The sequence below is a fragment of the Mustela nivalis genome, assembly GCF_964662115.1.
Source record: "Mustela nivalis genome assembly, chromosome: 7".
Taxonomy (NCBI): Eukaryota; Metazoa; Chordata; class Mammalia; order Carnivora; family Mustelidae; genus Mustela; species Mustela nivalis.
In genome coordinates, this window is record NC_139026.1 from 70,420,062 (window position 1) to 70,448,006 (window position 27,945).

Genomic DNA, 27,945 nt, shown 5'->3' on the forward strand with positions numbered 1-27,945 from the left:
GTGATGATAAAAGAGAAAGAACAATGACAACTTACTTTCATAGCGAACTGGATCCATGTCCTTTCATCAACTTGATATGAGACACAAAGCATAAACAAACCAAGATAGGCCACTAAGCAGACCTGCAAGGGAGGACAGGGACAAAAGGGTGTTATCAGGACAGTCCTGCATCCTCATGACATCAATCTCAGCGTCTTTCCCCAGGAACAGCCTTGTTATCGAGGTGCTCATTTCATTTACTTATCTGTCTGTGTTCTTCCTTTCTCAGCTTGAGGAACAGCCTTTTTAAAATAGTAAAATCAATTTCTTTCAATTGACCTGGTATTTATTAAGGCCTTTTGATGCGCCAGGTGCTGTCCGAGGTCCTTTAGATACACAATGATCCTCAGCAAGGGTAGAGTCCAGTTGAGGCCGAGATAAGTGCAGGCACTATTCTAAGGCAGGGCTATATATGGAGAATGCCATTCAGAGAAGTACAAAATGGGGGGGGGGGGAATAACATTGAGTCGGGCAATTTAAAAAGACTTCACTAAAGAGGTGGATTTGAAATGGTCCTTGAAAGGGATGATGATAATCATGATAATGATCGCGGACGTTTACTGACTACTGACTTTGTGCTGGTGATCTTCGAAGGGCTTTGTATGGATTTCTTCGTGCAATCATCACAAAACCCGAGGAAGTAGGTACTTATGATCCTCATATTAGAAATGAGGAAACAGAAGCACAAAGCTAGTAAATAATGAAACCAGCGCTCATACGAGGTAGTTTGGGTGAACAATCCAAGCCATCGCACAGAGCTAGGCTGGCGCCAATTGTGGGGGAAGAGTAGCCAATATATAACTGTAGTTGAAATAACAAAATATAGAGCAGAACGGTCAGTTAAAAATCGGGGGGGGGGGGTGCGGCTCCTGGGTGGTTCAGTTGGTTAAGCAACTGCCTCTGGCTCAGGTCATGATCCTGGAGTCCTGGGATAGAGCCCCATATTGGGCTCTCAGCTCCAGGAGGAGTCTGCTTCTCCTTCTGACCTCCCCACCTCTCATGCTCTCTCTCACTGTCTCTCTCTCAAATAAATAAATAAAAACTTTTAAAAACATAGTTAAAAAAAATCCAGGGATATAGGATTAATTTAGGGAGTAATGGGACTTCCTTAAAATTCTTTGACCAGACAAATGACATAATTCGAGACACGTTTCAGAAAGATGAGCAGTGGTATTGGGTGGGTTGGTGGTGAGAATGCCAGGATATCATTTTACTAATCAAAGCAAAATTAATCTTTCAGATGGGCCAGCGCTGAGATGATGCAGGCAAAGTCAGAGAAAGAGGCAGAAGGAAAGGTATAGTCCAGTAGAATCTGCACATCGTGGCTACAGCATGACTGACAGGAGGACAGTGGCCAGGGAGAGAAAGGAAGTGATCCCCCCATATCGGAGCACCCACAAAGGGAAGGAGAAGACTAGGAGAAGGAATGACAACTTTGAGAGAAAAAGATACTCAACTGTTTTGTCAAACCAGATTTTTCTCTTTTTTTTACTGCATTAGAGTTTTGTAAATGTGATTTAGAGTTTTCTAATCAAATGTATCTATTCACACTTAATTTTGGAAAGATCAAAATGTTGCTACTTCAGGACAGAAACCAAAAGCAACAGAATTATATTTTCTGATAAGCACAAGTTTCCTAGAGACAGATGTTGGAAGTGTAGCTGAGTGTCACCTAGCAGGTCAGTTAATGACTGGTTTGGTGATCATTTCTACCCCTAGGGCTAGCTTTACACCCCAGGGGAGGAGAGCTGTTTATTTACCATGCCAGCATAGCATTTGAAGGTAATGCTTCTATCCTATTTGCCCCTGAACATAATCAATAATTTGCTTGTGGCCTCATAGGTTCTCAAGTTGAGAGCTGTTTGGGTTTCTACTGGGCTGTGAAGCCAAAAGCCAAGCCTCCTTTTAGTACAGGCTTTTCCATCATTAGGACAGCTGATAACTTAACAGTGACATTCCCAGGGGAGAGATGCAGCATGAAAATGCATGAGTATGACCCAGGTTGGAGAGAGCTGGGTGGAAAACAGAGTAGGTAGGACCCAGGGAGGCAGTTTTTCAGGCAAAGCACTAGCAGGTGCAGAAGTAATGACCCTGAAGTTACGTGTGCAGCCCACAACATGGTGGACATTCCCAGTCAGGGACGGATTTCCTTCTCAAAACTTATTTTTAAAAATGATCTAATTGAGGTATACGTTTGATCAGGCCTGGAGGGGCTTATTATGTATTTTCACATTAAGAATTTATAGCACTGAAACAATAGAAAAAAGACCTCCTTTTTTGTTTGTTTGTTTGCTTATTGGCAACAAACCAGATGGAGTTTTCTCAACTTGCTTCTCTGCAGAGTGTTAAGTCCCTAAGCATGTGCCCATACACTCCTGGTTGTCTGTCTGCAGGTGCCCGGGGTCCAGCTCTCTCCCATATAACTGTCTTTGGCCCCAGAGGCTGCTGTGAAGTTGGCACTTGGCAAGACTCTCCTCTTTGCCTTCATGAAAGACACATCCCAATCATCAGGCCTAACTGACCCACATCTTAAAATCTGATTCTGTTTGTCTTCCTTGAACGAAATTTTTCCCCTACAGTAGTATCCACTTCTTTGGAGCCTTAATTTAGGCCAGGTTCCAGCAAGAAGGTGCAAAGGAACATATAACCTCATTCTTGGGCATTTCTCTTAGTCGACCGATAAAACTCTTTTGAGGACATACACTAGCCAGACCCTGGGCACGGCTCTGGGAATTGACAGCGGAGAAGACATAGCCTCAGACTTCAGAGAGCTCTCTGCCAGTGCAGTGGGGAAAGAGACGACAATGAACTTAGACTACCACTAAGTACTAGGACCTCGTCTGCTGTAAGACCCAAGAAGGGTGATCAACCCAAAGGCACCTTGGGGACACTTCCTGAAGGGTGATGGGTTTTGAAGGCTAGGCAGTAACCAGTTGGGAGAGGGATGTGAGGAAGAGTAGAGGACATACTAGTAGGAACAAAAGCATGGAGAAAGGCAGAGTAAACATTCGAGGACTCCCATAGCCCCAGTGCAGAAGACGAGAGAAGAAACAGTGAAAGATGTGTTTACAGAGATGGCCGGGAGGTGGGTCACAAACGACTTTTGTTTCCATCGAGGACGTTTGGTGCCATGGAATGGTACGACCTGCTCTGTGTTTTAGAATGGTCCTTCTGGCTGTGAAGGCGGATTGGGAAGGGAAGAGCAGCCAAGAAGGCCTGAGGCATCCGTGGAGGAAGGTGACTGCCTGAGCTCAGCTAGCACAGCTAGCAGAGGGAGAGACTGTGGGTCTGCTGAAGCCACAGGAGGGAAACCAAATCCTTAGGCTCCGAGATGAAGGCTGTAGGGGCGGGAGGGGCCAGGAAGGTGCTTCACAGCAATGTGACTTGAGCTGCCAGGGTGATGGCACTGACATTTAGGGAGACACAAGAGGAAGAGCAGAATGGGAGTGGAAAATGATGCTGTCCCCAGGGATTCAAGGCTCAGCCGCATGGGCCTCGAGCTCAGGAAGGAGGTCTGAGTGGGAGTCGAGCACTGGTTAATCATCAGTATACACGTGAAGTCAGAAGCCGTCAGAAATGTGAGACCATCCAGAGAGAGTCTAGTGAAAACAGAAAAGAGCCAAAGAAGTGGCCCAGTTAAGGAAAAACTTCTGATTCTTTTGAGCAGAAATCATCTCATACCGACTTCTCACACTTTTCATGGTATATCAAAACATGTCTACGTATTATGAAACTGGTAAGCCTTTTGGAGTTGGGGATTTTGCTTTTAGGCCCTTGTCTAGAGTCTTTGTTATAAAACCTGAATACATTCAACACACTTTCACTTCTTAGACTTCTGCCAGGGCTCAGGAGGCTCCGGGAGGGGAGACCTTGTTTTTCTCACCTATAGATTTACGTGGTAGAGCAATACTTCTTTATCAGACAGTTTATTGGTATTTAGCACCTTTGAGAAGACTAGTATTTCTTGAAACTGAAAACTGAAGGCTTTATGGCCATGGGGAGGAATCCAGACTTCTCCTGCCAGACGAAGGGTCTCGTTTCCTGAGCTGGCAGGCCACAGACACCCCAGGAAGACAGGGTGTTCTGACTTCCCAGGCAGGGAGGAGGAGCTCATGTTAATGAGCAGCGAGACCCGCCAGGTCTCTCTGGACAACATTCCTGGATTCTGGGCCAGAGCTTCCATTAGATTCAGTGAGGTGAGGCCCATGGAAGAGGAAAAAAAGCAGTTATGTAAGGTTTTCAAGAAGGCTTCCGTTGGACCAGACACTCAGGTCTGGGGTGGACAGGTGGTGTCACTGCACACATAGCCAAACAAGAACGGAGTGGCACTAGGGAAAGGACAGGTGGGCTTTAAGAGCCTGGGAAGATTTAGTTCATGTACAGACGGACAACACAAGCTTGGGATGGTTTGCTGTTGTTGTTGTTGTTGTTGTTTTTTAATGGGGAAAAAAGATGACTACTATCATCTTCAATCAATTTTTAGATGCATGTTTCTACAGTTTATTAGCATCAAAATAAAACCCAAGTCCTACATTCCACCTTCTGTCTAAAGACATTCTTTGTCTGCTCAGAGTGAAGGCTGCATTCTCTCTGGTGAGTTAGAGTTCGACAGGGATGAAATGTTCTCTGAGTGTTAGATCCATTTCTAGATGTAGGAGTCTTGAGTCTTGTCACACATTGTCTTTGTTTCCATCAGTTGGCCCTGATGTGCCTGCCGTGGTGTTTTGAAGGGTCGGTATTATGCATCAAAGGTGAATGCCAGACCAACGTCTGGGAGATTCTACCTGCGTATTACTTTTTTTTCCCTTTTCATTCTCGCATAGCTAGAAGATGCCAGCCTAAAACACCTTGTGAGAATGTGAATTACTGATATTTACTTCACTCCATGTCCTACGGATTTATATTCTGGTCTTGTGACATTCACACAACCTACAATTTATTTGTTTTCTTCTTTTTGTTGTCGACAGAGCTGCTTGACAGGCCTACCTGGGGAATACGACCTTCCCCTGTCAAATGCCTTTCAAAGTCTCTCTCCTCCTTCCACCCCAGCCCTTTCATTTGTGTACCTGAAACGTGACTCTCTTTCTGTAAGTTAATCAACTTTCACCTTTATATTCAGTCAGTATAGTAACAAGACAAACTCTCTTCTCATGTTTGCACAGAGAATTGATCAATGAGAGACATAACAGAACTGTTAAGTATTTCTCTGGATGTTTCTTAAGAGAATTTCTGTGGATTTTCATCTGTTTAATAGGATTTAAGGTAGGGTGCCTGGGTGGCTCAGTGGGTTAAGCCACTGCCTTCGGCTCAGGTCATGATCCCAGGGTCCTGGGATGGAGCCCCGCATTGGGCTCTCTGCTCAGCAGGGAGCCTGCTTCCTCCTCTCTCTCTGCCTGCCTCTCTGCCTGCTTGTGATCTCTCTCTGTCAAGTAAATAAATAAAATCTTTAAAAAAAATAGGATTTAAGGTAGAATATTAGAAATATTTTCAACAAATGATAAAGACAGCACTCTGTTGACTGAACGCAGTCTCCCTCTGGAAAATTGTTGATTAACACATAGTATATCAGAGATTTAAATAATATATTAAATAAATTTCATGAGTATCTATTAAGAAATGTTTATTGAATCAAGATTTCAGAAGGATGGGAGAGGCTATTTTGGCATAACTTCAGCATTTTTACCAGATTCTCATTGCCAAGGCCTTATGGTAAGACAAAGTCCAAGCCAGTGTGTCAGAAATGCTTGGTATTGGACATGGTAAAAACTGGCATCCCCAGACTTTTTGATCCAATTGGGCTGGGGTGGAGACCAAAAATTTGCATTTTTATCAAATTACTGGGCAACACTGCTAGTTCCAAAACAACACTTTGAGAACCACTAGCTTAAGCTAAAAACAGTCTTCTATATGCCAACCCCTGATATCGGGTTTATCTGAAAGACTGGGATCTGGAGTTAGACGCTGACAAGTGGAGTTTCCTACAAAACACTTGTTTATTATGAGTAATAATGAGACATAATAACAATAGTTTCCTCATAAAGAAATTTAGTCTTTCCTACCCTTAAAACTAGAGGAAAAAAAAATCCTTCACCGCTATCAACGTGAAGTCACTGAGCACGCAGTTGGGAAGAGATGTGCACAGCCCGCTGTCACAAGCCCCGGAGCACACCTCTGTACCTCGACCCCACTCTGCCTCCTTTGAGTCTCTTCTCTTACAGCAGCATCTGGTAACCAAGTGGGATTAGTCAGCAACTAAAGAGGAAAGCTCGGCGCATTACTATGTCTTAGTTCTTTGGAATCCCGGAAACCAGCCTGCGGCATCAAATATAAAGATGCAAGGGAGAGACCTGGAGAGAAAGCCCAATAGTCATCTCCCAGTTTGCAGAAATGGAGTCAGAACTGGTAGGATGTCATCTTTCAGGTCTTGCTCTTCACTGTCACCCTCATCTTGGCATTACTTCCCACTGCGTTTAGCTCAACAACCTTTACTGAGGTAGATACTGGGACTAGAAAGAAGAGTAAGATACCCTCTTTGCCCTTTGGAAATTCATAGTTTAATCCCTGCTTTGCTGAAGGACTGAGGCACAGGAAAATTAATTGCCATGGGTAACACCGTTTGATCCGTCTGGGCTGAGAGGGAAAATGAACAGTCAATAGCAGCTCACACAAACCCCTCCTTACTGTTCACTCATCAGAACCCCTTATCCTTCCTAAACGTAAGGGGTAGTGAATCAGCTGTGGGTTTTTTCCCTCCCGTGTATTTTTTTTTTAGAGACAATAAAGTTTTTTGGTGTCAAATGGGACTTAAATTTGCTAGAGTCATGAGGTTATCATCATCATTATTATTATTAGTTATTATTTTAAATTACATTTTTGGGTAAAAGCAAGATAAAAGGACTCAAAAATACTCTTAATCAGATGAGGAAAGAAAGGTGAAAATAACTCTCAAAAGCATGAAACATCAATTAACAGTTCATTCAACAAGTGGTAACTGTTCTTTAGTTGTGTTAAAATCAAGTAGGAAACTATAATTAAGTGCTGCACAGGGGGGAACCTGTAGGCTACAGTTGATGCTTGACTCTATTATTTTTCTAACTAATGATCTTGGATAAACTTATTTACTCTTCTTAGCCTCAGTTTCCTTAACTATGAAATAACGGCAATAATGCCTTCTTTTGGTGGTTTATTCAAAGAGCAAAGCTAATGTAAATAAGGTACCTACAATCATGCATAAGAAATACCTGGAGAATAATTGTAGTAATTATTAATCATTATTGCAAGTCACTTATATGTTTATTAGAGTAGGCCAAACTTCGAGCATACTGAGGGGCTCACAGATGTATTACCAAGTTAACCATGTTTAAAATTGATAACAAAGGGACGCCTGGGTGGCTTAGTCGGTTAAGTGGCTGCCTTCAGCCCAGGTCCATGATCCCAGCATCCTGGGATCAAGTCCCCACATCCGGCTCCTTGCTCGGCGGGGAGCCTGTTTCTCCCTCTGCCTCTGTCTGCCACTCCGCCTGCCTGTGCTCTCTCTCTCTGACAAATAAATAAAATCTGAAAAAAAAATTGATAATATGTGTACTGTCTCGTGACAAACTACACACAGTCTACTTTGTATTAGAAGATAGAGGGGATATTTGCCATGATCTTTATATTTACATAAGAAAAACGAATTATCCCGAAGTGACTCGGCCCGAGGCATCCGGATCCCCTACCCTGGACGCGCCCCCCAGGACCTGGCCTCTACTTCTCGAGCTCGTGAGGGCCTTCGGAACATGGGTCTGTCCCCACCAGGAAGCAGCAGCAGCCCTAGCAGCACCTGCCGAGGGGAGCCCCCTCGGGACCGGGACCGGGACCGAGAGCAGGAGCGGGGACGAGAGAGGGAGCGCGAGCGCGAGCGGGGTGCCAGCCGCAGGGAAGACAAACCCAGCTCACCGGGAGACAGCTCCAAGAAGCGAGGCCCCAAGCCCGGGAAGGAGCTCCTGGACCCCTCGCAGAGGCCCTTGGGAGAAGCCAGTGATGGCCTCGGAGATTACCTCAAGGGCAGGAAGCTGGACGAGGCCCCTTCTGGGGCAGGAAAGTTCCCAGCTGGCCACAGCGTGATCCAGCTGGCCCGGAGGCAGGACTCGGACCTGGCCCAGTGCGGTGTGGCCAACCCCAGCCCGGCGGAGGCCACGGGCAAGCCGGCTGTGGACACCTTTCCGGCCAGGGTCATAAAGCACAGGGCCACCTTCCTGGAGGCCAGAGGCCAGGGCACCATGGACCCAGGTGGCCCCCGGGTCCGGCATGGCTCAGGCACCCCCGGCTCTGTGGGGGGCTTGTATGGGGACATGGGGGCCCAGGGAGGAAGGCCCTCCCTCATCGCCAGGATCCCAGTGGCCAGAATCCTGGGGGACCCAGAGGAGGAGTCCTGGAGTCCCTCTCTGACCAACCTGGAGAAGGTGGTGGTCACCGACGTGACCTCAAACTTTTTGACCGTCACCATTAAGGAAAGTAACACGGACCAAGGCTTTTTTAAAGAGAAAAGATGAATTGCTGGGTGGGTGATCCCAGGACAAGAGAGCAGGAGAGAGAGTGGGAGCGCAAACTTGGCATAACGCTTTTTGTTTCTGGGTGGGAGGCGCCTTCTGGCTGGTCCCGTCCCTAACTTCACACGCCCCACCTTTTCCGTTCCTCCTCCCTCCCTTCAGTTTTGGTTGGAAAGATTATCTCTAGAGTTATATTTTCTATTAGATGTAAATATGTTATTTAAGAAAAAATATCTATATATATATATTTCAACTCTTAAAAAAAAAAAAAAAGAAAAACGAATTATCAAGTCTAGGTGTTTAGACATTTTAAGGCCAATTTTCAGGACTTTTATGTGCCAGGCATTAAAATTAAGCATTCTAGGTAAATTATCCCATTGGATCTTCATGAAAACCTATCAAGTAGACACTATTATTAGCCCCATTTCATAGATAAGGCAACTCAGCTTCAGAAAGCTTTTATGCTCAAGGTCACAGAGCAAATACAGAGCTGAGAGTGGCACCAAGAGTCCAGAGTGTGGCTCTTAACCATCCCACAGCCTGGCCACCTCCAAGGAAGAATCTGGACTTCACTGTGAGTGAAATGGAAGCTGCAGAGATCTGGAGAACATTTCCGCCTCTGCTCCTCTCCTGTGCTGAAAGGCACCCAGCACCACTCCTGAGGCATGGTGTGCACAACAGTCTTTGAGTGGCAAATGACTGTCCAGGCTAGGGGAAGGCGATGTCGTCTTTAAGACTCAGCCTCTTCATGTGCAACAGAGAGAAAATAAGACTTTATCATTTGTGTTTGGGATCATAAATAAGGCACCTGCAATTGGAGTAGGTTTTATTTTTTTTTTTCCCATCTCATAGGACCTCAAACTGCGCCAGTATAACTCTCTCTTCAATTTGAGCTAAAATGAATAATACATATAAATGTAGCCCTCTATCATTCTGTTCATTTAACAAGTATTCATTTGTACCTACTACTCACCAGGTACTCTTTGAGGGTCAGGAGATACCTCAGTAAAGAGAAGAGACAAAAAGCACTCCCCGATGCTTCAAAGTGGACAGGCAGACCACAGACGAATAAACTGAGAGACCCGGGTCTATGTCATTTGTTAAGAAGAGCCATGGAGAACATAGGATTTCACATCATTGCTTCTTTTTCCGACAAACATGAGCGAAATACAAACAATAAATCCTCAAGGCGATACGTTCCCCCCTCAAACACTGAACTGGTAATGCCCAACAACCCCTTTAAAAAGATGGTGGACTCACAGTTGTTTCTTAGGAGAGCCTTGCTGTTTCTGTTATTTCAACAACACGGACGCACTATAAGTTATCTGAGACCTAACAGATTCCATAAAAGATAACACACACATGCCTCAGATAAGAGTCAACACAGGGTAACTAAATAAAGTTTTACAGCAAAATGGGCTGCATGCATACGACAGAGATGGAGGCAATATATCTTAGCTATGGAACTGACAGATTGGGGTTCAAAACCCACCTCTGCCACATTCTAGCTTTTTGTCTTGGACAAGTTATCCTCTTCAAGCCTCAGTTCCATCATCTGTGAGAGGACCAACAATTCCTACTTCAAAAATGTCTGTAAGGACTATAGGAGACAGAATATATAAAGGATGTCACAGAGTACCCAGCACATATGTCAAATGAATAAATGAATCCACTCATTTAATGACTTGGGCTACTTTTGCTTTCATAGCAAGGGCTCACTTCTCAAAAATCTTCCCAGTATTGCTGACATAAATATTTTGCAAACACCTAAGAGTTATACAATCCTTTCTTTGCTTCTTTTTGTTTCTGCTTCAAACTATTTATTCTCTACTACCCAGGAAATGCCAATCTTGGTAACTATGCAAGCTGTATATGTTTCTCTGATGACACGATTATGGTTCTATAAGGACGAGTATTTAATTTCTGGAAAAAAAATGCTGTTCAGCTACAAATATTTTCTGTCCAGAGCAAATAGATCAAAGATTAATATTACTTTTTAAAAATATATAATTGTTTTAGCCAAACATAGTGCACAGGTATTAATGGGAAATTCCAAAAGCAATGGCATATAACTTTTTAAGAGTCAAAATCAACTGAAGAGCTTATGACAGAATTGAACAGCGAGATGCAAGACAAAACTGTAACAGTTTCTAAATGCTACAAATATTAATGCACAGGCATTAAAGCCCAGATCATTAATTACAAATTTGAAAAAAAAAAAGGAAACATTTTTCTTGGTTTCTATTAAACCCAAAGCAAAGTAGTAGCTTCTTTTCCACTATAAACAAAACTATAGCAACTAAACAACTTTTATGTCTAGCAACTTTTGCTAAAGAGAGTTTCATTTGTCTTATCACATTATCAGGAAGAGATTCAGAGCCTTTTCTTTTCTTTTTTTTTAAGATTTTATTTATTTATTTGACACAGAGAGACAGAGAGAGGGAATACAAGCAGTGGGAGTGGGAGAGGGAGAAGCAGACTTCCCACCAATCAGGGAGCTGAAAGTGGGGCTCGATCCCAGGACCCTGGAATCATGTCCTGAGCCACAGGCAGATGCTTATTGCCTGAGTCACCCGGGCACCCTGATTCAGAGCCTTTTCATTTGCCTTAGGAATCTACAACCCCAGAGCTTTACTGTTTTACTCTTCTTACTTTTGTTTTTTCCTTAGAGTAAAAATTGCCAACGGACAGTATTAGTGCAGGAAAATTCTCTTCATTCAAGAACATTACTTGGGGGGCGCCTGGGTGGCTCAGTGGATTAAGCCGCTGCCTTCGGCTCAGGTCATGATCTCAGGGTCCTGGGATCGAGCCCCGCATCGGGCTCTCTGCTCAGCAGGGAGCCTGCTTCCCTCTCTCTCTCTCTGCCTGCCTCTCCATCTACTTGTGATTTCTATCTGTCAAATAAATAAATAAAATCTTTAAAAAAAAAAAAAAAGAACATTACTTGGCCTGGGAGGAGTTGGGTTTAGAGCACATTTCCTCATCTATACATTTTCCCAGCCTCCTATGGGGGCTGGGAGGACAATTTATAATATCTGCTTTGCAAAGACAAGACAAGAGATTATTTTTAAAAGAAGCTGGTTGAGATTGAGGTCAAAATCTCTCCATGAAAAGGCAATTCTGGATAATCAATTTTATCACAGAAAATGATTTCTTTTCAGAGTCTAAAGAGAAATGACACTTGCTTGGTCACACCTGAGTTTAGACCGTCTATCATATCCTCTCAGTCTTTTTCTCCCCTTCATCATCAGAGAGTAAGGTAGAGAGAGAGGAGGGGAAGCAGGCTCCCTGCTGAACAGAGAGCCCGACGCGGGGCTCGATCCCAGGACCCTGGGATCGTGACCTTGGCTGAAGGCAGAGGCTTAACCCACTGAGCCACCCAGGTGCCCCCATGATTATCCTTTTGACTGAGGAGTTGATCCCTGACAGATCCATGTCTGAATTACTGTAAATGTATGGACTTTCCAAATATGGTATGCAAAATAAATAATTTAATGTGATAATGAATTAAGTTGAAACACAAAGAAGGTCTATCACCTAGAACTTGGCTCAATCCAGATTTCTTTGGAAAATACATTGTAAAAACAAGATTTCTAAGAAGTAATAAGGCAATTCTTTTTTTTTTTTTAAAGATCTTTTAATTTATTTATTTGACAGATCACAAGTAGGCAGAGAGGCAGGCAAAGAGAGAGAGAGGAGGAAGCAGGCTCTCTGCTCTGCGCAGAGCAGAGAGCCCGATGTGGGGCTTGATCCCAGGACCCTGGGATCATGACCTGAGCCGAAGGCAGAGGCTTTAACCCACTGAGCCACCCAGGTGCCCCAAGTGATAAGGCAATTCTAAGGACATTATTGCTCATGTAATCATCAACAATGAAATAGAGTCACCTGTTCTGTTGGGATTAAAGCTCTGATTGGTTGGTAAAGAAGTAAGGAGTAATGAGGCGCTGGCTCAGTCGGTTGTGCCTGACACTTGACTTCTCCTCAGGTCATGATCTCAACATCTTGGGGCCCTGGGATCAAGCCCCGCCTGGAGCCCACCTCAGGGTCTGCATTCATTGGGGTGTCTGCTGGAGATTCTCTCTCTCCCTCTGCCCCATTCCCCTGTGTGCTCTCTCTCTCTCATAAATAAATAAAAATTTAAAGAAAGGGGGGGAAGGGTGGAGGAGGGAATATTAAGGAGCACTTACATACCAGGCTGAAAGCTTTTCCCATGGTAGGTTATGTCCTTTCTAATTCAAAGTGTTGGCTTTTATCATGATTTCAAACAATCTGATAACCAGAAGTATATATATATTTACATGTATTATATATCTTTGCATACCTTTGTATTACATACACTTTTAATTTTAATTTTCTCAGCCAATGTTACATTGTAATTTCATCACTGTGTGGTTCAGCCAGATCTGTTGTACCAGCACAGAAAGAGTGGGAAGGAAATGTGCTTGTCAAGTGACTGCCTTATTTCTCAGCACACATTGTGCTTTGCAGATGTTCACTTGTACCTCATTTTTGTTTTAAAAGATCATAGAAAACTACCCTGATGGAACTGTTGAAAAGGAGTTGGAATTTGTGACCAGCAGCTGGATGAAGGGAGCCTGAATCCCCCAAATCCTATGGATATAGTGTGCTTTTCTTGATGTCCCTGCCAAAGCAAGGCTGGAAAGCTAGGGAGACCTTTGAGAGATGTGCCAGCACGAAGTTGCTGCAATTCATAAGTTCCAAAAACCTTGCCTAAAGATTACTGCAAATAGCTCATTTGAAACCAATGAATCTCACAACTGAGAAAACAGAAGAAAAATCCAACAACTATCCTAATGCATGACTTATCATGGAGACATTCAAGTAGAATCCTTTTGGTTTCTACTTATTTTAATCCTCCTTATTTTCTGGTTTCTTATTATTATTCTGGTTTCTTATTCTTCTGGTTTCTACTTATTTTAATCCTCCTTATTTTAACATTATAACAGATCTGTGTGTCTATATTAAGATTCACATTTGATAGTAACTACTGGGAATTTTTGCCATTACATCCTCAAAAAAAAACCCGAACGAACACAAGCAATAAAACTGTGAAGCAATAAAGTTGGTTGTGGATGAAAATTGAGCTTAGGACATGAATTGTGTCTTTTACCTAAAACATCATTTACTTTTTTATCCTCCTGGTATAGTACTCCCCCTTCAGCTATTTTGAATCAGCATTATTCATTCTTCAAACCCTGCTCAAGAATCTCCTCTGCCCAGAAAGTGTACCTTTTGTGCATCACCTGCTTTGCATATATTAAGCTCATTTATTTCTGAAACAATGCCATAAGCAAAAAATATTACTCCATCTTATAGAAAATTGTGACTCAGAGAGGTAAAGAAACCTGCAAGTTGATCCAAAGAAGATTTTTTTAAAACATCGAGAGGTTTTAGTTCTGCGTAATAGTAAGGACTAACTGTTATGAAACCCTTCTAGCTATAAAATACTTTAAAATGCTCTGAGCTTCTATTGGCTAAGAGATGGAGCTAAGATCATGGCATAAAGCTAGGCCCCGCAAATGGCTACACCCTTATACAGCTGGAACCCACTAGCGCTGGAAGTCATCAAGACAAGTGTTCTGTCTTAGTTGATGGGGGTGTGTGGAGGTGGTTTTGAGAAAGTAGTCCTAAAAACAAAAACAAAAATGAAACAAAACAAAAACAAAACCCCAAACCTTGATTTTTTTTTTTCAACAAAAAATTGTGAAGAGGAGAGAAAGAGGAAGGGGGGGGACAAGGGAGGGAGGGAGAGAAAGAGTGGGAGACAGAGTGTGCTTTGATAGAAAGGAGAGAGAAGGGGTAAATCTTTGAGTAAAGGAAACATAAGAAATATATGAACTCAAGTATAGATCTTATTGGGATCTGATTCTGACAAACTGTGAAGAAACATCCATGAGTTAATCCAGGATATTTGAACACTGATTTGATCCTATTAAGAAATTGTTAACTTGTTAGGGATGATTAGTATTTTGATTAATTTTTAGTATGTGCACACACATATGCACACACTCTCCAAGAATTAAAGCTTGTGAATTTCAAATAATGGAACTAAAGAATAGAGCCTCTTAAAAAAAAAATTCGAAATAATTGAAGCCATGAAAGAAGAAATAGAAAATATGAATAAAAAACAGGGCACTTTAAAAAGCAGTAGGGATATTTAAAAAAAACAGTAAACATAGAAGTTCTAGAAAGAAAAAAACACTGGAATGAAATACTCTATGCAATAGAAAGGTTCAACTCAACTGAAATTGGGAACAATGAACTAGAAGATAGAACTGAGGAAATAATTCAAAATAATAGATATGACACAGTAGAGAGGGTGAGAAACAGGGAAGATGAAATAAGGAGGTCCATGCCTGTGACAGTAGCTTCAGAAGCAGAGAAACTGAAGAAAGAGATGGTATTTGAAAAACTAAATAAATAAAAAATAAATTTTTTCAAATATTTAAAATGTTCTGAAATTTTTTCAGAATTGGTAAAAACACAAAAATCTTTAGATTCAGGAGACATAACAAGTCCCCAGTAGGAAAAGTGAAAACAAATCTACATTTGGACACCTTATAGCTAAACTGTAGAGCATCAGGTAAATGAAGAGAGAGTCTTTGTTCATGTATATAAAGTATAAATTAAATTAAAATACCAAAAGTACTTTTCTTAAGACCTCAAAAGCCAGTTCTAAAATACAGACAAAAGAGAACATGGCTAAGTCTTACCAAGGCAATTTGGAAAAAGAACAAGATGGGAGTGGGGAAGGGTGGAGGAGAACTTCTATGTTGCCATCTTCATCACAAGGAGCATTTCGGTGCTGTTCATTGAAATACTATGGTATCAGCACAGTGAAGGATCCATAAAATGATGAAACTAACGAGATTCACAGACGCAATCCTCAAATCCAATATGGAAAGCTGATAGATGATAAATGGAAGTAGCTGTTAAGTATAGAAAGGACCAATTATTCATTACATAGTACTAAAACAATAATTTGTATGAGAAAAATGAGACACTACTTCACGTCATACACAAAAAGTTAGAATACATAGATTAAAGGTAAAAATAAAAAAAACAAACCTTCAGCATTTTGGGAACACAGTCTAGAAAAGTATCTTTATGACTTGGTGTAGGAAGAGATTTCTTTAAAATCTATCAAAGCACCCACCATAAAAAAGATTGTTAAATATAAATATGTTAAAATTAAATCCTATTTGCAACAAAGGCTCCATGAGTAAGGATGAAAGGCATGGTACTAACTATTTGAGTAGTAGCTCAAATCACAAATCAAAGTAGCTTAAATAACAAAGATAAGAAATCCTATAAATCAATGAGTAAGAGACAAACAACTCATAGAAAATATTTGTAAATAAATGTTAGAAAACAAATAAAATGGCCAGTAAACATTAAAACATGTTCAACTCCTCTAGTGATCAGAAAAACATAAAACATGCTAAACAAGATGGGCAAAAATGTAAATTGCCTGACAGTAACTAATGCTGACAAGTTGTAGATTGGTGGAAATTCTAATTTGCTGCTGGTGGGAGTATAAATTCGTACAACTGTGGCTTTGTGGTCCTGACTTGGCAATAGCTAGCAAGTTGAAGATGCCTATATCTTATGATCCAATAATTCCAATTTCTAGGAATGTGCCGTAAAGTGCCTTTGAAATACGTGTATGGGGAGCCATGAGAAATAATGTCCTTTGCAACACTTTGTAATTGCAAAAGAAAAAAAAATCAGTTTTGAAAATAACCTAAATTTTCATCTACAGGAGAATAAATAAATTGTTATGTATTTCTGTAAGGAAATACAGTATAACAAAAGTGAATGAATGGTATCCATGTACTATTATAAATGAATCCCAAAAACAATGTTGAGCAAAAATGATGTTATGCTGCCATTGATATAAAATTTGAAATATAAAACACAAGTAATTATTGTTTATGGTTATATACATATAAGAAAGCATAAAAACACTCAAAGGTGTGGTAGGTGCCAGATTCAGGAGAGTGAGTAACAGAAGGAGGGTGGGGTAGGTGAATAGGACTAAGAAAGAAACAAGTATTGTAATATTTTCTTTCTTAAAAAAATAAAACACTTCTGACAAAATATTAAAATGACAAACCTGGGTATAAGTAGGTGGTTGTCTTTTATTCCCTACATGCTATTATATATTTGGAAGTTTTCATAATTTAAAAATAATCATAGAATTGCCTAGGGCTGCTTGTACTTATTCAAGCCCCCACAAAAATGACAATAAGGAGCAAAACCAAAGGTTTTTGGAAAAATTGATAGAGCTAGGATTCTACCCACACTTGTTTCATCCCAAAGCTGATGCCTGTCCTGTGATTTCAGAACCCCCTCACCTTGCCTTTTCTGATCCTCCCTGAATGGGGTTAGTCACGGACTCCATTGTGCTATCTTCTTCAGGGCAGGACCTTAGTACCTGGTTTTTTAAACTGTACGGTAGTTGGCTGTCTGTGTGTCCTCTCCCAGACACTCAGCTCCTGGGGCCACTGTACCTAGCATATGGAAAGACCAACGGAGACAAGAAAAGATGTGGAAACTCTACGGGCATCTGGGTGGCTCAGTTGGTTAGGAATCCAACTCTTAGTTTCAGCTCAGGTCATGATCTTGGGAGTGGTGAGATGGAGGCCCTACGCCCACTCGATGCTCAGTGGGGAGTCTGCTTCAGATTCTCTCTCTCTCCCTCTCCCTCTGCCCCTCCCCACTGCCTCTATCAACGCAAATTTTTTAAAAGTCTTAAGTATTCTTTCTCATATAGGCTTCTGTTTCTGTTCTTAATCAAACACCTCACTCACTCTCGTACTGATTAATCAGAGACTAATTGCCAATGAATTCAATAAATACCTACATTTGCAAAATTATCCATTTTCAAAGAAGGTAAAAGAAACAAAAATTGTGTTCTAGCATTTCCCACAAGTCAACAGGAGGGATAGAATTGCTACATATTTGTGGGGAAAATAAACAACCTGTACTTCATTTGTTTCACTTTGGGATTTTTCAAGTCCTCAGAAGGGAAAGGAATCCTGTAAATGTGGATTTTTACCTCGTCCTGTAGTATAGTTATTAGTTATAGGCTGGATCTTATTACTCAGGCATAATTAAGCAGGTTCTCAAATTAGGTCTCACTTTATAATAATTGCAGAGATAATTCTACATGAATAACCTGGATTCATGTATCTGAAATAGTGCAATAAGTAAACATTTGTGAAATAGTACAGCACATAGAAATTATACAGTAAATCAATATAAATTCAATTATATAACACAGGAACGAGAGTGTAAATGAGAGAACCATCTTGTTCAACCGTTGAAAAATATTATCAAGTGGCTTTTCTAATTGAGAGCACTTTTTAAAAGAAAAAAATACCAGGCTATAATGTAACATTAAGTAATACATAGTAATATTACTTCTCCTTTGAAAAGTGTTTTGTCCTTTTCAAAATGAAGAGGTCAGTGTCCCCAAGCAGCCTGCAGCCTCTCTAACATTTCTCCTGTTCCCTTCCATGGCAACATGGGTTAGCGAGACACTGAGCTTTTTGTGATGTGTGTGAGGACAGGGAGAAGGGGAGCGAGGCCTCAGGGAGGTCTCGAGGTGGAAAAATTTGTGACGCACTAGAGTCAGTCACTGAATGCAAATAATTTATCGAGGCTTCTGTAACACAATAGTTACGGTTCCCCTGGGTTCATTTTTAAACATTCTATTTGGTCTCAGAGCCCTTAACTCAGATCGAAACGCTTTAACAGGCGTCCCAAACTACTTGTTCACGAGAAGATTATGAGGCGAAGCCAACCTGTGTGGGTTTGCTCCTTCTGCCTCAGAATCTGACGAGCTGACTGCATGCGAGAAACGCCTCACCCTCCTGAACATGTAACATGTGAACTGAAACGGCTGGGTTCTGCAGCTCCACGCGGTCCTGGAGGCATTACTTATCACTGATTATACTGTCTTCACCTCACAGGGACCTGGTTTGCTCGCTAGCGCTAGCGGCCTTGGACTCCCGCCTTTCCCTGAGGTAGAGGTGGTCGTCCTCCATTCTCCCTAAGGGAGCAGCGCACTCCGCCCTCGAGCAGAAAGGACGAGCCCTGAAATGCTATTTCCTTACCTCAAAAAAGGCCTCCTTCCTTCCTAGCCTTCCCTGCACAGCTAAAGTGAGATAAGACTCAGCCTGAGCCTAATGGCCTGATACGTGAGCCACACCTGATCCTTTAGAAGGAAGCTTCGAGGTTACTTTGTTTCCCTAGTTGAAAAGCCAAAATTCTTCCCCTAGTCAGGGTATAGTTAACACAGTAGCAGGTCCCCCTCTTTCCTTGTCACCTATCATTGTCTTCCACACAAGAGAGGGCTTCTTTGGTAATAACCTATCTTAAAGGGTTTTTAATGGCTCATTATAATGAATGCTGAATCAAACACTTCCAAAGCAACAGCTGAGTGGGATGCCAGGCAAACAACATCCTAGATGTTTCTTGTGGCCTCTCCCAGTCAGGGTGGAGCATTGCTCCTTTCTGCAAGGGCAGAAGCAGGCTCCGACAGAACTTCAACAGCAGTACCTGAGTATGGGGTCTGTGAGCAAACCCTTTGCTTTCTGGTGTCCACTCACGGACTGGCCTTTTGCTGGCACCCAGGAAACACAGCGACACTGAAACACACTCCAGGATGTCAGGCAGGGGTCATCTCTGGAGTACCCACTTTAACTATGCTCAAAGATCAGCCCGGAGACACTGTGGGGTGTCCCCGGAACAAGGGCCATACCCTGCATGTGCTCCTCATTCCAGGCCTCGGACTGGATCGGTGGTTCTAGCCTCCTCTCGTCTTTCTCTCTGGGATAGTCTGGGCTGTGTGGCCCTTGATAAAGGAAAGCAGAGCCCCATTCGGATGTCTACTTGGACAAACAGGATCTTATAGGAAGCCGTGCTGAAGCGGGGAGATCCACCAAGGAGACGCAGGCTCCCAGGCTGTTACATCATGAGACCCAGGTGGGAACACCTCCAGAGTTTCATTCTCACCCATTCTGTAGAACGACAATGGGTCATCTGGTCACTTTCAGAACCATCGTCAAAAATGAGAACAACAGCCGCACAGTATAAAGACCTGAGAGGTGACTTCCCTTGAGTTCTAGAAACACCAAGCGTGAGTTCACTGCCCATCAGAGGCCGGTGGCCACCGCACAGCTGACCACCCTCACATCCTTGCCTCAGAAGCCAAGGTATCATTTAGCTAGATGCTGACAGCAAGTCACTCCCAGCACAGAAAAGAAAGGCAGAGATTTGCTGAACAGTGGTTCCTAAGCCTTAAAGAGCTAAGATAGCAAAGAAATGCCCTAGCTGGCCGAAGAATCGTAGTCACTAGCTGAATCTACTACACTTGATTTTGACAGAAATCTGACAGAAGCAGCACTCTGTAAATGCAGTAAAAACCACCTCCTCCATGCGTTTTTCACTACTGGCTTGAGCACAGAGTCCTACCACCCAGCGGCACCATCGTGTATCAGTTCACTTGTTACAAACATTCAGACAGGGGCAGCCAGGGTGGCTCAGTGAGTGAAGCATCAGCCTTTGGCCCAGGTCATGATCTCAGGGTCCTGGGATCAAGTCCTATATCAGGCTCCCTGCTCAGTGGAGAGTCTGCTTCTTCCTCTCCCTCTGCCCTTCCCCCTCTACTCATGCTCTGTCTTTTGCTTTCTCACTCAAATAAATAAATAAATAATATCTTGAAAGAAAGAAAGAGAGAAAGAAAAGAAACATGCAGACTTCCGACTGCTCCAGGAACAATGGAAGCCATAGGGACTTCAGGAATAAACTGTGAAAGGAGATTAAGAGGTGGTTGTACCAATTTACATCCCTCACTGAAAGGGCTATGGACGGAGCTGCGTCCTCCCTGAATTCCTAGGTTTAAGCTCTAACCCCCAAGATGACTAAATTTGGAGACAGGGCTTTTCAGAAGTAATTAAGGTTAAGTGAGGTCAGAAGAGTGACGTCCTAATCTGACAGGACTGGTGGTCTTATAAGGGGGAAGAGAGACCCTACTCTGTCTCCAAGCAAGGCAAAGAAGGAAGCCCATGGCAGCACAGGGTAAGAGAGCAGCTGTCTGCAAGCCAGGAAGAGAGACCAGAACAGAACTTGCTAGAGCAGACTAAGACTGAAAGGAAAATGCATTTTCGCTCTTGTCATACACGTAGGTGTACACAAAGGAATTTTAAAATTAACCAGGGGGATCCACTGAGCTACCTCACTCGGGCATCTGACAGATACTCCTGCCAAGTTTTCTCTCAGTACACTGAGATGTGAGGCGGCATCCGAAGAATCTCAGAGGATAAGCCTCTAAAATAGGCTTTTACACAGTTTATGCTATAAACACTGTTACCAACATGCACTTTTCAAAAACAAAATTCACGTTCAGCTTGCGACCTCGTTGTCATAAACCTGGACCTGGATATTCATGGCAAGAAACGACCAGAGTTAAACTATGACATCATGAGGTCCTATCCAGCTCTAGACTGATGGGCCCTTTCTGATCAGCATTTCTCTAGTTTGCAGTGAAATGATAACTAATTAAAGTTTAATGACGGGATTCCATTCCTGTCCTACAGCAACACAGAAATACACATACTGAGCTCCTCACAGGGCCTCCTGTGGATCCTTCCACGTGGATGCTAACTCTTCGGGGGTGGGGAGAGGGCAGAGAACACCAGTAATGGACCCAGGTTAAAGAATGCCCTTAATACAAATGTCACAGACAAGGCTAACGGCAAGAAAAGGACTAGAACACAGCCATATCATCAGAACAAATTCGAAGTGCATATCATATTGGCAAACTATGAAACTCTTATGCTAAATTAGGAAATCTATGCCATTGCTTCCTTTGTAGAAGGAAGACATTGGCATTCAGCCTCGTCAATTTATTCTACTTAGACATATGCGAAATAAGTCAAATGACTTCTTTTTCCTCTTTTTTTTTTTTTTTTTAACCTGTAGTCATTTTAGAAGAGGAAATAAAACATCTCAGTAATGCTACATTAGTGTATCCTGGATATTTCTGGAACCCCAGAGCCCGAAATGAGGTGATAACACATTCTTTATTATTCCCTAGTAGTTCTTTAAAATGTTATCAATAAACTTAAATCTGTCTGTATTGCAAAACGCAACTATAGGTCATTCCTGAAACGATAGTTTAAAAAATGGGTTTTCTCAGGGTGCCTGGGTGGTTCAGTCGGTTAAGTGTCTGCCTTCAGCTCAGGTCATGATCCCAGGCTCCTGGGATCCAGCCCTGCATTGAGCCCCACAAGCAGGGAGGCTGCTCCTCCCCCTCCCATTGCCCACCACACACCCCTGCTTGCACGTACGTGTGTGCTCTCTCTCTGTCAAATAAATAAATAAAATCTTTTGTAAAAATGGGTTTTTGTAAGTTCAAACAGAAGCAAAGATAATGGGAAGTATGGAATAGATGGGATTCAACTCAAAGCTGATCAGGCACCCATCATGTGTCGGGGGATACACAAGAGTCCCTTGGACATACAGTGTACTTAAAGAGAATAAATAGCTTTCTGTTTCATTTGATTACCCCCAAATTCTATGCATTAGTATTTCTACCATAAAAAAATAAAACCAAATGATGATTGATATCTCAAAAGTTTCCAGAGATTAACTTTCTGCGTTGAATATATTCACATGACAGAACTGAAAAATATTAGGACCCAGCATGTTTCCTCCTTATTTTAAAAAGAGAAAGAAGATCCAGGGATAATTTCCACATTAAACAAGCCCTTCCTTGGCCCTTAGCAAGTGTGGCTTAGTATCGGGCTAGCAGCAGAGGTGAAAATACATTTCTCCTAATGAGACTGTCCAATCTTAAGCTTTCTTATTCTTTATTCTAATATTCTTTCAGGAAACAGATCACCAAATTCTCAAATAATCCCCTTTATTTTCATACACTGATAATAATTAATCTATTTTGCCAAATTAATTCAGTTATATTCCATTTTTACACTTACTTGGAGAAATTCATGTACCAAAAGATAATTTTCCTACCATTATTTATCTTATATACTCAGTGGGGACTGAGTTAGGCCATATAATTACCACTCCTCAGTTTCTAAAAACTTGTGACAGTTGCTATAATAAAAATTATTTCCCAGTAGTGCCAGAGATATAATATTAGGTTTTGGAAGCACATCAAAATCCCAATATGAAAAATAATGTGTTACTATGTAATATATTCCTAAAAACATAATTTGAAGTTAACTTTTTCAAATATCAATACATCTATATGGAAAACTGACACCACTTTGGCTTCTTGACTTTTTTATTCAAAGTCCAAATGCCAAACCTTCCTCACTTCGAGTTTCTCCTATAACCATGATCAAATCTTGTACCCAAATCATCATGTCTTACTTAGTTTTTCTAGTTATAAATTATGGATGATAATATCTGTTCCTTACTTGCTACATGTCATACATCTCCTTGTGCATTTCAGGATATAGTCTGTTTTAAAATAAATAACCACCCAATTTTCCCTTCCATTAAGCCAAGGTTAAAAATAGATTTTAAAATCTGAATACACCTGCATTTTGAATTCCTTAGAGTAAGTTAACATACGAAAACTGTTATTGAAATTCTTGACAAGACTCTTAATCATTACAGATTCATACGATGAATTTTATGAATGACATTAAGGAAAGGAAATATTCTTCCTTTCCTTTGAAGCCCTTTCCTTAAACTTTCTAATGTGATTAATGTGGTGTACATCTCAGGGTTTTTTATTCTCGTTGAGTGCGATATGGGAGCAATGGAGAAACTTATGAGGAAAGCTGAAAACCACAATAAGGCAAATTTTTGCTTTCCATGGGAATATTCCCTACAAGGGCCAAGAGACTAGCAAATACTATGCATCCCCATCAGGGATGAGAAGCAAGAGTTTGCTCTGAAATTGACTTCAGAGTAGAGATGCCAAAGAAAATAAATCACTGTAAGTGAAATACTTTGAAAGGTAATGGGTTTTAAAAATATTTGTGCAGGTTAAATTTTTTAATTGGAAGTATTCATTACTGTCAGATGTGATGAGGGCACATGCCCATCAGGATCTCTAGAGATCTCCTTCTCCTGGTATAAGACTCATTATTTTTAGATCAATCCCTAGAACAGCAGACACCCCCAACAAATGTTAGTACATGAAGAAAAATAAGCCAAAGTTCAAACATGTTACACTTTACCTAAGCCACGACTGTATTCTATAGAGCAAGAATTAAGTAAAAGCCTCAATGTTCTTAGATTCCTTCAGTCCATACACGTTTTTCATCAGTAAGAATTATGATGAGCAAACTTATTTGCCTATTTGACCCAAGTACTCAAACCATGAATAGAATAAAATGCAAAACAGACTTTTATTTCCTAGGCTGCTCTGCCCTGAGCCAAGTTCATCCTCAAAGACTCTGTTTCACTTTGTATTGCCATTGTGGTGTGACCTACAACCCTCAAACCATTTATAAAGAATTTTGAGAGAAGAATGGCACTTTTACAGGTTACCAAGTCTCTACAGTGGCTCCATTCCATTTTTTTTTCTTTCCTTTACAGGAATCTTTTGTAACTGAAGTAAAAAGCCTTCAGTCATCTCTCTGATGGAGGATGAGGGGAATCACATCTATGGATAGACAGGAAATAACCTATTTGTTTTCCTAAAATTCCACTAGACATAAATCTCTGATCATAGATGATCAAGGACTTCTCCAGTTTGTAACCAGAAGTTCACTGAATAGTCATCAAGTCACCCAGACGTTGGTCAGTAAGTCACCTAAGTGGCTTCGTCCACCTACCCAGATTCTATGATGAGAACAGTGATTTCCAAATCCCAAAGTAATGGGATAATAACCTTTGTAAAGTGAAGGAAGTACTATATGGTAAGAGGCAACCAGTACAAAAACAAAGAGAAGAGTGAAGCATTAAACATGTTGATGGACTCGGGGCACAGTCTGGGACCCCTGCTTATTCAAATTCGGCCTAAATGACCTAAGTGGATTTTGACTTTGTCTCAGCCCCTGGGACTGACCTGTACTGCTTTGATCTAGCAGATCTAAACAGGGCAAATATTTCAGTATTCTCTAGAGGATATCCCAGACCACAGTCACTCCATATCCCTGAGGGAAATGACCCTGAGGAGGTCCCTTTCCTCCAAGTTCATTGTTGTAAGTCTCCAGAGAGGTCCAGAAAGTACTGGACTAATCGAATACCGTTAAGATTGCTAAGAGTAATTTGGCTATGAACAGAGAAAGTTGAGACGTTGAACTGGTATCACCTTCAGAGTTCAACTAGTCTAGGACATGTAAGTGAGTCTGAAGTAACTATTCCACAAGATTAGAGATAAAATAGAGCTGCCTCTAATTTGAAGAGTGATTTCCACTCCCAGTGATTGCTACTCTGCTAATAAAAAGAGCTAGTTCACTGAATGCTCTAAGCCAGCACTGCTCTAAGTATGAGAACATGTATTGATTTGTTTAATTCTCACGACAACCCTAAGAGGTAGGACTTATTACCATTCTGATTTCATCAACGGAGAAATGGAAACTTAGGTTATAAGTAACCTGCCCAAAGTTATTCAGCAAATAATGTCTAGCCTGTGGCTCAGTACCAGGCTTCCGTATGTTCTCGTCCAGCTGCCCTGTCTCTTACTTCCCTGAAAGTCTGGAAGAGTGCCTGTGACCAAACACAGAAGGCGAGATGCAGACGACAAGCACGGGGTCTGTGGCCCAGCTGGGAGGAGAGATTTCCTCGCCCAGCTCCTTGAGACCCTTCTCACCAGTCTCCACTAACTGCTTTTTTTCTCCAGAAAGTCTCTGTTGAAAGAAAACGGATTTACAGATAGCATGAGGGCCACACAGCACAGGCAAGCTTCAGATGGATCCTAGTTTATAAACTGGAAAACTGGAAAGAACAGACAGCTGGCTGTCTACAATGCTCTTTGCATCACACCCAGGGAGCTTCCAAGGCAATTAGGAGCACGTGATGCTCCCAACAGGCGCTTGTGAAATTTCAGAATCGCTCAGTTTGTGAAATTTCAGAGTGGCACGATCCACTCTGTATGTGGATGTGGATCCACTCTGTATGTATGGGACTTAGACATCAAGATGCATTTTTCCTATCAAAAAAGTGCTTTTCTGGTCCCGGACTTTTTAAAGTTGACATAAGGAAAGGATAGAAGACACACCTGTAAGTGATATTCAAAACCACTGAACGAAGGACTCTTATTCCTTTGTTTCAACTTGCCTGGTCTTACAGAAAGACTCCCCCCACCGCCCCCTCCACCGTTGAGTATCTTGACAGTCATTTAGGTGACTAAAATATCCAGTATATCTTAGTGAAAAGCTATTTTTAAAATTACTTGATTTAGAAAACTCCAATCATGATAATTTCATGGGAATTCTTAGTACACAAATTAAAAGTTTTAAATTACTCGGCAAGAATTTGTGAGTTCAAATAATCTTAATGAGAAAATACCTGCATCGATGCATATTTATCAGGTGCTTTTAATATCTGTCCCCGATACAAAATTATTTTGAGGGTAGTTTTATGAGTTATACCTCCTGTGGTCAATAACAGCAGTCATGACACAGTCATGACACAGGAGCCATAAGTAGCCATTCTAGTGTCCCCTCGGCTCTGCCACTTTTAATGTCAGGCCTTGAGAATGTCATTTAACTTCTCCTAGCCTGCTCCCCCTCCCCCCACCGTGCCAGGAGGGTCCCAGTTCCCACCTCCAAGCGTAGTTTCACGGATCAAATAAAATAAAAAATTGTGAACTAAATGCACATGAAAGAGACTGTAGTCAGCCTCAAGGCACTAAAACAGACTATTAAAATTACAAACTGAATGGGGACGGCAGTGCGGCTCGGTGAGGCAGACGCAGATGTAGTTTGCTGCAAAAAGGAATCCGTTTGGCTGATTGGTCAACTTGGTCAGTTCACGACCCTGGATGAGTCCGCTCTCAGTTTTCTCTTCTGAGAAATGAAACAATACTAACCAGCCCCTAAGGATGATGTGGGGATTAGAAATAATAAATGTAAGGCCTCTATCAGGACAGGCAACATGAGGTGCCCAGTAAATGGCACCCATTTCACATCAAAGAAGCCATTTAATGAAGCCAAGTACGCTGTGTGTTTCAACACTCACAACAGCTGACCAGTGTTCGCCTAGAACAGAACATCCATTAGCAGAGCCCCAAATACCCTCCTGCCATAGCCAGCCCCTGCCTGCATGCCACTTCAGACTCCAGCAGATTAAGGCTGTGCTTGCTGTAGTCACATTTCCTGCTTTAAAACATTATAAAACTTACTAATGAAATTTCAAATGTAAAAAAATCAGATTAACACCACCCAACGTGGCAACCCCAAACGTAGGCTTTTTCCTAACCTCGTACTCCGTGAACTTCCTTCACTGTTTGTTACTGATCTGGAGACAAGGGTGGGGTCCGGGGACCAGGGTAAGGACAAAGACAAAGTGAATCCGCTGCTGTTACCCAGAACGTTGAATTTGACCACAATAAGCCGCGTCTGGCTCGCCTCCCCAGCTCCAGAGCGCTAGAGGCAGGCCCGTGAGAGGCGCGGAGAGCGACAAGCTGGAGAGGGGCTGGAGTCCCACCGCGCCCAGCCCTGCCCCCGGGCGGGCACCGTCACCAAGCAGAGCGCGAGTTAGAGGAGTGGAGCTGGGGAAGGGCGCATGCAGTTGGGTTAGTCTGGACTCGACCATGCGGCCGTGCGTTCCTGCTTGGCACACGCGCTTAGGCAAAACAGACTTGATGCTTACAATGATCCCAGCCCAAAATGGAGTGTCTCTGACTAGCAGGGAGGAGCTGATGCTCGCCATGAGAAAGCCCACCACGGTCACGGCGATGCCCAGGGCCAGCTGCAGCAGCGCGAGCAGCAGTGGGAACCGGCAGCCGCAGCACGTCCGGGCCTCCTCCTCCCCGCACTGCTTGGGGGCCCCTTTGCCCGTCTTCGGCCCCATGTCGTCGGGCCCGGCAGCGTCCGCGACCGGCCCCCCCTGCCTGTGCTGGCCGCGGGGCTGCTTGTCCTTGCCCATGGCCGCTGCGTGGGTGGGTGGGTGGATGCGTGTGCCGCGCGCTGGGCCCCGGAGCGCGGCGCTGGGCGGGCTGAGCCTGCCCTGGTATTCGAATTACGGAGGCTGAACAAATATGGAAAACATTTGGAGCCGACTCGCCGGGCCTCCAAAGGCCACAGGGAGCCCGCAGCAGAGGGGGAGTCGAGGGGGGTCGCCAACTGCCAACGCGCCGGGACGCAGCGCCCGCTGGGCCCACCGCAGGGTTTGCGGACCCCGGCGGGAGTCGGCGCGG

The 27,945-nt window shown here is 42.6% G+C and overlaps 1 protein-coding gene and 1 pseudogene across 3 annotated transcripts in view; one reads left to right on the forward strand and one right to left on the reverse strand.

Moving 5' to 3' along the window:
• The window catches only part of SSPN (sarcospan), a 112,921-nt gene that overhangs the window by 10,513 nt on the left and 74,463 nt on the right, over positions 1-27,945 (reverse strand). The window contains exons 1-2 of one of the 2 annotated variants that reach the window (XM_082738566.1): positions 27,399-27,830; positions 36-122 (exon numbers count right to left, since the gene is read on the reverse strand). In XM_082738566.1, coding sequence (XP_082594692.1) covers positions 36-122; positions 27,399-27,674 — 363 coding nt within the window. In that variant the 5' untranslated portion in view covers positions 27,675-27,830. Of the gene's footprint in view, positions 1-35; positions 123-27,398; positions 27,831-27,945 lie in introns of those variants that run through there. The other variant, XM_082738567.1, reaches the window with a different exon arrangement.
• LOC309868830 (chromobox protein homolog 8 pseudogene) lies at positions 7,617-8,849 on the forward strand (annotated as a pseudogene). Its single transcript has 2 exons — positions 7,617-7,625; positions 7,707-8,849. The product of its transcript is annotated as a chromobox protein homolog 8 pseudogene (transcript).